Below are 12,780 nucleotides of genomic sequence, written 5' to 3' on the forward strand. Positions count from 1 at the left end.
ACTTCGGTGTTTGTTTGATTGAGCAGAAAGTCGCCGGAAAGTTCAATATCTGGTGAACTTTGCTGCCACGTCAATGCTATAAAGTTGTAGGAAAGTTCAATATCTGGGCATAGAACAAATAAAGATTGTATTTGTTTTATTATTTTTGTCATATTTTATTTTTATCCTATTCAAAATATATATTTATTTTAATATTTTTAAAATTTAATCATATAGGCTCCGTTTGGTTGCCAATTGGGAATACTACTTTTAGTATTCCCAAAAAAGTTAAACAGTAAAATACCCAAAAACTATGATTTTTGGGAATACTACTCCCAATATTATTCAATTTTTTTAAACCCCTTAAATTTGATAATTTAATTAAATACCCCTAAATATTTTTTTAAAAATTATAAAAACACCCCAGTAATTCATATTTACCAGATTTCGGCCACCACTGCTGGAAAATGGCCGGAATCTGTTAGGATGGCGCACTACCGGCTGAATCTGGCCGATAGTGCGCCGATCTAGCCTTTTTCGGTCAGATCCACGGTGGATCTGGCCGGAAAAGGCCAGATCTTTGGCCGTAACGGTTTATAACGACGGCCAACAAACGGTCGTTGTTGACTATCAACGAAGACCGTTTGTTGGTCGTCGTTGACGAGAAAATACGGCCAGATCTGGCCGTAGATCTGGCCTTTGTCGGCCAGATCCACTGTGGATCTGGCCAGCAAAGGCCATATCGGCGCACGACCGGCAAGATCCAGCAGGTCATGCGCCAATACGGTGAACCCGGCCACCCTCCGACGGTGGTGGCCGGCTGCCGTATTTGACATTGGGTTGGGGGTGTTTTTGTTAACTTTTAAGATTTTATTATAGGGGGTGTTTTGTAAATAAACAAATATAGGGGGTATTTTATTAATTTATAAATCCTACATCGTAATACCCGCCCAATTCCACTTTTTTTTAACTTTTTTCAGAAAATTTTTTCCAAAATCACCCAATTGTGAACCAAACGAATTCAATTCAAAATGATCTGATTTAAAAAGATCAGATCAATACATGAACAATCATATTTAACTGGTCATGCCCCATTACGGCAACTATTAGTATTTCGTGAAAATATTTTCCTTTTTGAATTATTATAAGTTTGAACAAAATAATTTGTTAAAAATTTAATAGAAGATAATCACGTGATACATGATCCTGTATTTTAGGCTCGGTTTGTTTCAGGTTTAGAAATTCAATGGCAGTGAGATGAGATAATTCAAAGTTTGTTTGGTCAATTAATTAACAAGAATGCGACCGGACGCGTGACGAGGATTATTAATTAATAGACCAAATAAGCTTTGAATTATCTCAGGACCGTTGAATTTCAAATTTAGAAATTCATTTTATCAAACTGCAGTTCACATACTCGTCACTCGTGAAACTTTCCCACGAAATTCCCTTCCAACTCAATTTTGTCGTAACCTTCTATCAGTCGCTCATCAGTGCAATTACGACGCCGTTTCATACGGCTCAATACTGTCCGTTAGTCGAAAAGACCCGGGCACCTTAACCCTTACTCAATTTCTGTCTGAAAAAACATTAAAAACGAACCGGGAAAAAGTAACTTACTCGCAGATGTCAGATATCTAAAGATAACCACTACTTATAATCTAATCCAACGGCTCACATTCAACAAACACGTCTAAACTTCCCAACTGTCTACATGGCAGAGCGAGTTTCAGAATCTTCTACTCGTCTCAGTTACTTTCCCAAACAGTCTAACAAGATATTTTGAGAAAGTTTATGTAGCATCTGTCACAATATTAATCCAAATATTTTTTAATTTTTATTTTCTTAATTACAGCTAAATTTATATGTACTCATCTAATTTAAAATAAGTCTACGAAAATTTAATTGTATTTAATATTTTTTGTAGATTTTTTAAAATAAAATACTATATTAAATTAGTAATCGTAATCAAAATGCAATAAAAGATTTTAAAAACTTTTAATTTAAAATTAAAAAGACAAAAAAAAATAAAAAAAATAAAAAAAAGTGTTTATCAATGAATAAGTTAAACGCAACTTTTATTCTATATTTATAAATTAAGATAAAAAAACTTATCCAAGTAATTATTCCAACTATTTAATTGAAATCGTATTTGAAGTTGAAACCACCCTCTATCTCTGTCCTCGCCTTTTCTTCGAAGGCAACTCTTAGAGTTTCGCCTCACTCTCGCTCCAAATTTCTCCTCAATTTCCTTCAATTCCACTCTCTTTATCTCCCTCCCTCGCACTGTTTGTTTGCGGAAGCGATTCGCTGCGTTTCGGTGCATGACGAGCGCGTCGGAGCTGTTTTACACCAGGAGGTCACGCGTGGGCCGTGCCGATCACGGTTTAGGGCTCGACCCTCTCACTCCTGAACGGACTTTCCACAGTCGTCGCCATCATCAGAATAATAATTCTAATCATCGCCATGATTCGGACGGCTGTGATCCTCTCCGTAGATCACCGCATGGGCGCCATCTCTCTCACCGTCCCTTACATTCGGTAACGACCTGTTATATCAGAACTCCGCCAATTCCAATTAAGCTTTTAATTTTGCCATTAATGCTGTATGTCATAAATTTTTCAACTTTTGATTTATTTATTATTAGTAATTTTTTTAAGAAAATAAAAAACAATAATAATAAGAGTGGTTGTGGACAAACGCCATAAATCAAGTGCAGAGATTTTATTTTTTTTAATTGAATGTTTTCCGATAAGCTTTCTGGAAATTCGCCAGTCTGAAACAGTTATTAAAGGGGCCACGTTAAATTAATTCGAGGGTGTTTTCATTAGTGATTTAAAAGTAGTTACTGATATTATGATAAAATGGACTTCTGGAAATAATTGGGTGCAAGCTCACTGAAAATTCTTTCAACTTTCAAACTGGTTTTTTACGATGGAATCTCAAAACAGATTATAAAACTGTGGCTTTCTCAAGACTTTCTTTGTTAATTGCTTGTGAAAAAATTAATAATTTTTCTTTTGGATTACTAATCAAACAAGCCTGGTTTTGTTCTTTGGTCAGGATTTTAGTTTTTATAGGTTTCCTGATTTGTCTAAACTGGTTATGACAATTAGCAGACATGGGTGTTTTAGTTTCTGTGAAATGCATGACTTCATTTTTAAATATTGTTTGATGTGAAGTACTTCTGGTATCATGGTGTAGATCCCGACAAATCAACGGAATATTGACCCTTGCAAAAACTGATTTGCATAAGAAATTTTAAGTCCAAAAGTTAAGAAAGCAGAATTTGAGGTCAGCAATAAAAAACTTGTTGAGCTTATTCAGGAAGCCTACTTGAACACTATATATATATATATATTTTACCTGCAAAAAAAAAAAAAATAATCAGTGTTTGGGTAGTGATTAATTGTAGAATTTTGATCATTTACTTTGCTCATTGTCGTGTTGCATTTGGCTTGCTCAGGAGCGTGCTTTAGCTCGACCTGATCAAGGAAGGAGCCAGTCTGTCACAAGCAACGCGGTTAACTCAGCAATTTCAAGAATCACAAGTAGATCGAGTTTGAATGGCAATGACAGGCTTCCTGGAGCTGTACTACTTGCAAGGGCAAGGCTTCTTGAGAGATTGAGAGGCGTGTCCCTTTCTGAAAACAGGTTGGTGCTTACTGTTATATGTGGGTTTAGCTTTTTAGTACCCAATTACGAATTTGTATATGCATGCATGGCATGGGCCTATACCAGAAGTTTGTGGTCATCATTTTGGTGCTGATTCCAATTTTTTTAGTGGACCATGACTGGTTAGATTTGTACGAGTAAATTATATTTAAAATCTTATTAAAATTAGTGCAACTTTAATTTTTGAAAAATTGATCACATCTCTTTGTTAAGTCTTACTTCTTAACCTTTTTGCGAGAAATTGTTTATGTTTTGCACAATGGTAAAGTTTAAATTTCCATATGCCATTGATGGACTTGACAAATTTGTGTTTGCTTTTAGCTTTTTTTCAATGTAAAGTATTGTTTTTTTTAATGAAATTTATAGTAATGCAGTGGCATGCTTGGTTGTTAAATGAAGGTTTTTTAATACTTGTAGTTAATTGTTAAATGAAGGTTTTTTAATACTTGTAAGTGCTTGCATCTTAATTACTTGATTGATGGACTCCCAAGTCATGGGATTATATTGTTCCCATTACCTGCCACTGAGTGTTGCTTATGGCACTTTTATTGTAATTTTTACTGATGGTGTGAAAGCTGAACTTGGGCCACTTGCACTTGTAATGTATTTAACAATATGCAGCGCATGTCGTATTGGTTCTAGTCTACTTGTCTAATGATTCTGATGAGATGAATCACCATGCTTTCATCCATGTAATTTATAGTACAGTCTCTGCACCTCTCTAACTTCATGGAATGTGAGGGAAGTGACTTGCTCTGTTTGGCTTTATACAGGAGAAGTTCCAGAGCTTCATCAGACAACCACAGGAGGAATTTATTTGATGATGAATTTAGGCTTGATGATGCGGGGGACTGGGGAGCTGAAACGTCAACTGGATGGTTAACTGCAATCTCTCCCTTCACAGACTCAACCTCTGAAACAGAAGGCGTGCAATTCGTGGATGAAGCGAAAAAGGAGAAGCCACCTGGTCTTACCCAGGAGGCCCTGGGTTGTTTGCACATGGAGGTCTTTAGCAGCTTCAGAGTAGGTAACAATGAGGAAGTGTCAAAGGCAACTTTAGATTGTAGTATATGTCTGGAGAGTTTTACGGATGGAGACGAGCTTATATGCCTGCCGTGCGAACATAGGTTCCATTCTGGCTGCTTGTATCCTTGGGTTAGAAGTTGTGGGGACTGCCCATATTGTCGAAGAGATATAGTTGTAAATAGTCAAGAGAGGCACGAGGAGAACTTAAAATCCCTTGTCAGGTAAATTTTTATTGAATTTTTAATATGTACTTGGTGAAAGTTTCGAGAGTAAACTAAATTTGGTGAGATATATTGTAGTTTTGACATGAAACATACATAGTGATCCTTGTATTGAAGGAAACACGCCGGAATTTAGATTCTCACTTGTGTTGTGTAACTTGTTCCAGTCATTGGATTGGTTGTTGTAATCTCGTCTCTTTTTGCAAGTTAATCTGCATCCTGAGAATGTGAATTATACTTTGAGAAGTCTATTTTTGAATGAGATACAGAGGATGCTTTGGGTTAAGAATGGTATATGGTAGACACCTGAAATTAAAATTTTAGAATTTACTTTGGCCATTTATATTTAAAAATAATTATTTGGATTGCTAATTAATAACAGAGCTTAATCCACAAAGGATTGGTCTAGCGGTCAAGAAGGTTTACTCCTCTCATTAACTTTTGGGTTGGAACAATCTTGAAATCACGTATCATATTGTAGTTTACCTTAGAATTTTAAGTTCAATGGATCTCGTTAATTGAGGTGTCCTCCAGCTTGAGGGTGTTTAATGAGTCTCGTTAATTGAGATGGGTACGAGTTGATTTAAAACTGATCATAAAAATAATAATAATAGACTATCAAATTGGTGAACCATAGTTCGTTGTTACCAAATGGAATTGAATGTATTAATGAAATGAATCAAGATGAGTTGATTTCCAACAAGAATTAACTTTGAACTTAATTGGCTACATAATTTCTAGCTATATATTACTTATGTTATCTTATTTGGTTTAAAATTTGGATTTTGCTGAGGGACTGTGAATCATTTGAAGATTGTAACCTATTGTATTATACCTATTACTAATCAATAAAAATTCAAATACTCACATCCTATTAATTATTTTCTGCGCTATTATACATAAATATATTTTGAACATTTATAAGATTTGAGTTTTATCTAAGTTTATTGAGATAAAATTACCAGGTTGGGCTGGTCATTAGCTCAAGTAACATTAACAAGTCCTTAGTTTATATCATAATTTAAGGAGAAATTAACCCAGACTCTTTGAAAACCATCACAATCGGAAGTCATCATTCTTGGTGATAGTCATCAATCGACCTATCAGCCCATGAAAACCATATCTTTAAAATTTCAATTGATTCATAAGAAAGGAAGTATTATATAAACCACAGCTGGGTGGTCAAATGATAAAAAAATAGGAGGTGAGATGTGCACAAGCTGATCCAGATAACTCCGATGATCAAAAAATCTTAGAAGTTAGTTAAGTGTGTACAACTAATTTGGACTCCGATGATAAAAAAGGAAGTACTATAAATAAGTAGAGAATAGCGTAAAACCAGAAAAACTAAATTTGCAAGAAATACGAAGTAAAAAGAAGAAGAAAAAAAATGTTACGGTGGAGATGGGGTTGGCATTAAGTAAATTGGGCTAGAAAAATGAAATAATGAACAAAGATAAGGCGAATTAGCTTTGGATAAAAAGGGTACACATGTATATATGATATCGTGTAATATATATTTGGTGGATGCATGGTACTGATTCCCGGCGATGACTGTAATCTGTAATTAATTAATGTCATGAAATGAAACTATCTTCTCTTCTCTTGCATCCAATTATTGATATGCAGGCAACTTAGCCACACAATTTCATTTTCATGCCCATCAATATTAATAATATAGAATGCCCATCACATTCAATGGAGGGGGTAAGATTCTGCAGGCTTGACCAATGACCTAATATTTTCTAATGTATCAAGTTCTTCCTACGAGGCGTCATGCATGAATCATGAAAGCCGTCTTTGAGAGTTTTTGATGAAAGCCCCAATGGCCCTCAACAGTTTCAGTTTGAATGAATAAACAACTCAACTGAAACCACAGATTAATAGAATTTCTGGACCATCGATCTGATGATGTGATCAAAATATACGAATAACAATATCAGAATCTGCTTTACTTAATTGTGGATTTAAATATTCAATGGATTTTGTTATGAGAAATGGGGAAACCTGTAATATCCGGAGGCATATGTCTCTCAAATCTCTTTTTATAGTATATGATATATACTATGAGGCGACTTAAATATCGAAGCTTCAACCAACTTCGGCATAGTAAATATCACCCAATTATATAATATAATTCTCCCTCTTCCTCCTTTTTCTTCATGTTTTCCTCTCCTCTTACGCAGGCACACAATTTAGGGGTGAGCATGGGTAAAGGGTGTAACCAAAATTGAGGTCCGGGTACACATGTAGGAATTAGGACTGAATTGTATTTTATTGTAAATTATTGGGATTTATTTGTAATTTTTTTAAAGTAGGGGAGTAATAAAATTAACCTAAGTACTCGGAACCGAAATTGAAACCTATGTTTCAAATTTCAATTCCAAGTTTCTAAGAACCGGAACCGGTTGGTTCCAAATCTTAAGAATCATTCAGTTCTAATTCTTTTAAAAAATACAGGATATCTGGAACCAATCATCCCTAGGCACACAGTGATGTGTGTCCATTGTAATTGAAATCAATCCAGATGACTAATTCAAACTCTTTTGTTAATAGTATTTTTCGTTAAATAAAAATGTTAATTTCCCTAATTTCTAAACACAGCCCTAAGGCAAATCATATCTTATGTCATTCGATAATGTTTTATATTTTGTTTTTAAGTTATTGGACCCTTTAAATCATTTAAATACATGTATGGTCAAATTGAGAGCACATTATTTAAATAAAACTAGCCGGATATAGCATTATTCTTTGAATCAAAATCTATACTTGTGAGTATATATGCAATTGCATGCAACAAAGTGGACAGTATGATAATTGTCTCTAGGTGATTGAACAGTTCGATAGAAATTCTTTAATGTATTACTCAAAAGGTCTTGAGTTTAAGTCTCTCTTCAAATGTTAATAGAGATAAATACTAGAGCTTTTATTCTGTCGGTGATTGTAAATCTCGAAAGATTAGTTGAGATGTGTATAAACAGACCTGAATACTCCTGATCTTTAAAAAAAAAAAAAAAAAAAAAAAAGAAGGTGGACAATAGGCCAGACAAACCAATGGACTTTAATTTATGTTGAAGGGCATTATTCTATTTCTGATTAAAATATAGGGAGTCAAGTTTTTCTTCCTAATTTAGAGGCTAAAGAATATGTTCCACGTTGGGGCATGTTGATATCATATTGTCAATTACTAGTTGAAAGATAATATACATTATATTTTTGTAAAGGTTTTGTGATGGTTCCATTAGGCAATTGTTGATTGGATATGGGTATGAAAATGATATCCGGTGCGCACATAATAATAGAATTTGTTGAAAACTTCACAATTCAATCTGTGGGTGTATCTTCACTGTTCATTGCTTGTTTTACAGCAGCAACCATTCTATATTCAAAATTAACATATAATAATATAAGAGATAATAAATATTCTTAATCACCCTTAGGTAACCAGATGAGACAATAAAGACTTTTAAAAGTATTATTAAAGAGTTTATGAGTTTGATTTCTCTCGACTGTTAATAAAGATGATAATTTAAGGGTTCATCCGATCGTTAGTTTGAGGGTCTTGAGAATTAGTCGAGATGCATGTAAGTTGATCCAAACTGACACCTTGTTAAAAAAAAAAAAAAAAAATTAATATATGATCTTCCTAGATCAAATCATTTGCGAAATGGGTAAAAAAAATTGACTTGAATTTTAAAGTATAAATTTTTATAGAGTTATTTCCTGTAAAGAGTTTAAAGTCGAAAGGATTATCATTAAACGTGGGGGTTTAAACATAAATTAGGACGAAGAAACAGGAAAATTGAAGGTCTCGCAGTAGGTGACTGTAAGAACGTATGAGTTACTCAAACTCTGTGAAGACCAGAACCAAATGTTCAAAATTGGAGATTGACCAGCAAGATTAAATAAGTTGATCTTGAATTGAACGAGTCTTTAGTTGTAATCCAAGATCCACATAGCTGATGTTCCGGATTTCTAGGCAATCGAAAACAACATTATATCATTTGGGTCAATTATTTTACCAATATTTTAGTTGCATGTAGTTTGGTTAAACTAATTAATATGATAATAATTATACGTTTCTTATAAATTTTGAAATATTATGTCAAAAAATATTGTTAACTAATTATTTATTTGTTGGCACGATATAGTTTGTTTGGTGTATAAAAGTGGTGGTATAAACTACTTATGAGTGGTCGAGTGGTTCGATAGAGACTTTTAAATATATTATTCAAGAGGTTATAAGTTTAAGTTTCTTCTCATTGCTAATAAGGATAACCACTTGAACTCTTATCTGATCAGTAATTTTAGGATCTCAAAAGATTAATTGAAATACGTATAAGCTAACTTGGATACACTCGACCTTAAAAAAAAAAAATTAATAAAAATAAACTATGGTGGTGGTATACATCATAGAAATAACATATTATTACTCTTTCATTGACATATTTATTATACAGTTATTAAATTGATTTTCATATTTATTTACTGCTTATAAAATTTTATACCGATTAATGTTTTCTTGAAAAGTGGAGTAGCAAACTAGCAATCCACCGGACTCCTGAGTCCTGCCAAGTAATCTCATTAATTTGCATTTAAGATCTGATTTTGGGAGTTGCTCCAAATTATTTATTATTTATTTATTTTATTTTATTTTTATGATAGGACACGTCCCAACGAATTTGTATGAAACTTAATTAATCTTTAAAGTTTTAACTAATGACTGTCTAAATTTTTTAGTGATTATTTTATTAGTATATAAAAAAACTCAAACTTAAAAACTTATATTAGACTTTTTTACTATTTTACCTTTTTATCATTAACCATATTAAATCTCTTTATTCTTTTATCTTTTTATCATCAGTATGGAGTCATCGTCAAACTCCAATTTTATTTCTCTTTGTTTACGTTATTGTTCATAAAATATGAATATGAATGGGATATGGGCATTTAGTTGACTGCAAAGCAAAATAGTGAAATTGGATTGATGGTGGTTGATGATTAAGAAATAGGTCCTTTTTTTTTCTTTCGCTTTTTTTATAAACGTAATGTTTGAATTAGTTTATATATATTTTAATTAATTTTTGAGGTTTATTAAATAATTTATAATATTTTTTGATAAATATAGTGTTTGAATTAGTTTACAAATATTTTAATTAATTTTTAAAGTCTGTTAAATATCCTATAACTTTAATAAATCAAATAAAATACAATTATAAATTGAAATAAGCGGCCGAAGATTTAAACCAGAAAATTAGAAAAAAGCACAGACCACTAGGCGAACCCCTTTGGGTTGAATTGGGTCTTTGGCGTTAAACACGGAATACAAGGCCGAAAATCAAACAGTGGAAACATTAATCATAAAAATCTTCTAAGCAAATGTGACTGGTGCAAAATTTTGACATTAATCAAAAGTATTTAAGTGATGTGTTTCACAACTTAGACTATTATAATATTTTTTTATTATAGAATTTATTAATTTGAAGATTTATCTTTAAACTTGATAATTATTTGCATTAAAAAAAAATTTAACATTTATCACTTGGGTATTTAGCACAAGTCAGTGTTGTTTATCATAAATAAATAAAAACTAATTGTTAAAAAAAAACATTTTAAATTAAATTAATATAATTTCCACTTATTTAAGATTTGTTTGGTTGCTTGTAACCCAAAAAGAGGAAAGGATTGATAAAAAGGATACATCAAAACTACTTATTATATGAAATTATAAGAAAGCTTATTTTCAAATGTGTCTTTTAGTCAAATCGATTACCCTTAAACTTGTGCACATTATTTTTTTTATTTTTATTTTTTTTATGACTGAGGTGTTTAGATCGCTTATACGTACCTTAACTAATATTTTAGGACTCTACAACTATCAATAGATAAGAGCTCCAGTAATTACCCTTATTAGCACTCGAAGAGAGACTCGAACTCATCATCTTTAACTTTTGAGTATATATTCAAAAATCTTTATCAAACTGTAAAAAAAAAAAAAAAAAAAAAAAAAAAAAAAAAAAAAAACTCAATCACATTTTGCAACATTTAATACGCTTGAGTTTACAAAACTTACGTTGATGTACTGTTACAGCGCTACAATGCAATGAAGCCTTTTTTATAATCACAATACATAAAAGGAAAAATTACTATTATATGCTTTCGTAATGTTAAATACAACCCATTTAGAATTATAAGCTTACCATGCTGATTATTAATTTATTAATACATGAATTTATTTAGTTTTTTTATTAAATACTTGTTAAAATTTGTTGATGCGTGATTTTTACACCAACGAAATGCACGTGTGAAATGTTGAGCTGACCCAAAGGACACACGTGAATGTAAAGGAAAATGATAGTAAATGCAATGGGGACAATTTTTAAAGTGGTTCGGATGTTAAGATAGCAAGTCCTACATCTACTGATGTTTATATTGATGATAAGGGTTAGGTCGCTTTTAGCTGACTGACTTTATAATAATATTACAAGGTATCAAATGCTAAGAATTCTAGGAAGAGAGAGAGTAGTTAATCAAGTGTAAAAATGTGCGAATCCCCTTTAATGAGAGAGGAGCTCCCAATTTATAGTGGGATGCATTGAGGCAATGATCACTAAATCTATAAGTTGGTGGGATTACCCATGCAAATCCTTCTTTATATCACATTGCCCACCTTCCAGAGTGATTTGTGTGATTTAGAGTAGGGATTGGACACGTGGGATCACCATAGCTTCTGGCTGGCCTGACGCGCATCCACTATTCTGATGGAAGCAGGCTGTGGTTGTACCCACGATTTGACTCTTGTAGGCTGACTGGACCTGACGTCAGCCCTTATATTTTTTAGGCATAACAGAACTCCCCTAGTTTTTAAGGTTCGAGGATTGAACCTTGGCAACTACAAGTCATGCCGCAGTGGGGTGATTCCTGAAAATTCTGGAAATTCTAGCCTATTTGAGAGTAGGTCGGGATGGCACTTTTGTGAACACGACCTTGCATGTTCATTGTTTGCAGGGGACGAGCGACCTGATTTCGTCAGACATCACCTGTTGTTCTTTTGATATGGATGCATTTAATGAAGTAGTCCCTGCGTTGACAGATGTGCCCTGTGCGTGATAAGTGCCAGCCAAACGCATTAAATGCGTTGTATGCTGACACAGTGCTCTTTATCAGAACATTAAATGCATTATATGTTGGAACGACGCCCCTTATCAGAGTATTAAATGTGGATTTGAGACGCAATTAATGCTCTGAGAGAGATATGGCCGTCGTTTAAGCTTTTCAACGGGAAAGATGAAGGTTTGACTTTATCCAGTCGTGACGCTCACTCTTCCCCGCTGATGAGCGACACGTGGCCGTGATCAACGGTAAGGAATCTTTGCCGCCCAAACGCCGTTTCGATTCCGAGAAATCCAATCGCCGATTCACACGCTATAAAACCTCAAATCGTTCTCAGGCAATGTCACCAGAGCCTTTTTCACAGAGAGCAAAAGATTTTCGCAAACCCGGAACCTTTGTCTTCCAAACCTGCATTTTTCCGGCATTTGAAGCAGAAGTTGTTCTCATACTCCGTGAGGTAAGAACTTCTCTGTCATTGTTTCATTATTTTCATGGTTAAATGGCGTCAGTCTTTCGGTAACCCATCGGAGACGAGACGCTTACGTCGGGTTCGAGCCATGAATGGTGGCTCGAATCATGTTGTTAGGGTTTTCTTTGGGATTTAGGGAGTTTGTTTCCTCCCACGTCATCGTATGAAATAGCGTACGGCAGCTAAATGAATGACCCTTCTGCTTGTCGCTTTTGTAGACTGGCAAAATGGACTCCTCAACAACCAGATCCGAGTAGGGAACCGGCTCGTCCCCGTAGGGTACTATGAGTATCCCTC

General features: G+C 33.7%; 1 protein-coding gene across 1 annotated transcript; it reads left to right on the forward strand.

Annotated features, from left to right (window-relative positions):
- The first annotated feature begins 2,172 nt into the window (after window positions 1-2,172).
- Window positions 2,173-5,147, forward strand: LOC116143040 (probable E3 ubiquitin-protein ligase RHY1A). Its single transcript, XM_031428454.1, has 3 exons — window positions 2,173-2,519; window positions 3,446-3,633; window positions 4,428-5,147. The coding sequence occupies exons 1-3, from the start codon at window positions 2,304-2,306 to the stop codon at window positions 4,903-4,905; spliced, it is 882 nt and encodes a 293-aa protein (XP_031284314.1). The 5' UTR covers window positions 2,173-2,303; the 3' UTR covers window positions 4,906-5,147.
- Window positions 5,148-12,780: the final 7,633 nt, after the last annotated feature.

This window comes from Pistacia vera, unplaced genomic scaffold (assembly GCF_008641045.1).
Source record: "Pistacia vera cultivar Batoury unplaced genomic scaffold, PisVer_v2 Contig425, whole genome shotgun sequence".
NCBI lineage: Eukaryota > Viridiplantae > Streptophyta > Magnoliopsida > Sapindales > Anacardiaceae > Pistacia > Pistacia vera.

Bases quoted from the DNA above. Each gene is read 5' to 3' on its own strand.
- LOC116143040 (XM_031428454.1), top strand. From the start codon at position 2,304: ATGACGAGCGCGTCGGAGCTGTTTTACACCAGGAGGTCACGCGTGGGC. The intron at 2,520-3,445 runs GTAACGACCTGT...TGGCTTGCTCAG, and splicing joins CTCACCGTCCCTTACATTCG to GAGCGTGCTTTAGCTCGACC. The intron at 3,634-4,427 runs GTTGGTGCTTAC...GGCTTTATACAG, and splicing joins GTGTCCCTTTCTGAAAACAG to GAGAAGTTCCAGAGCTTCAT.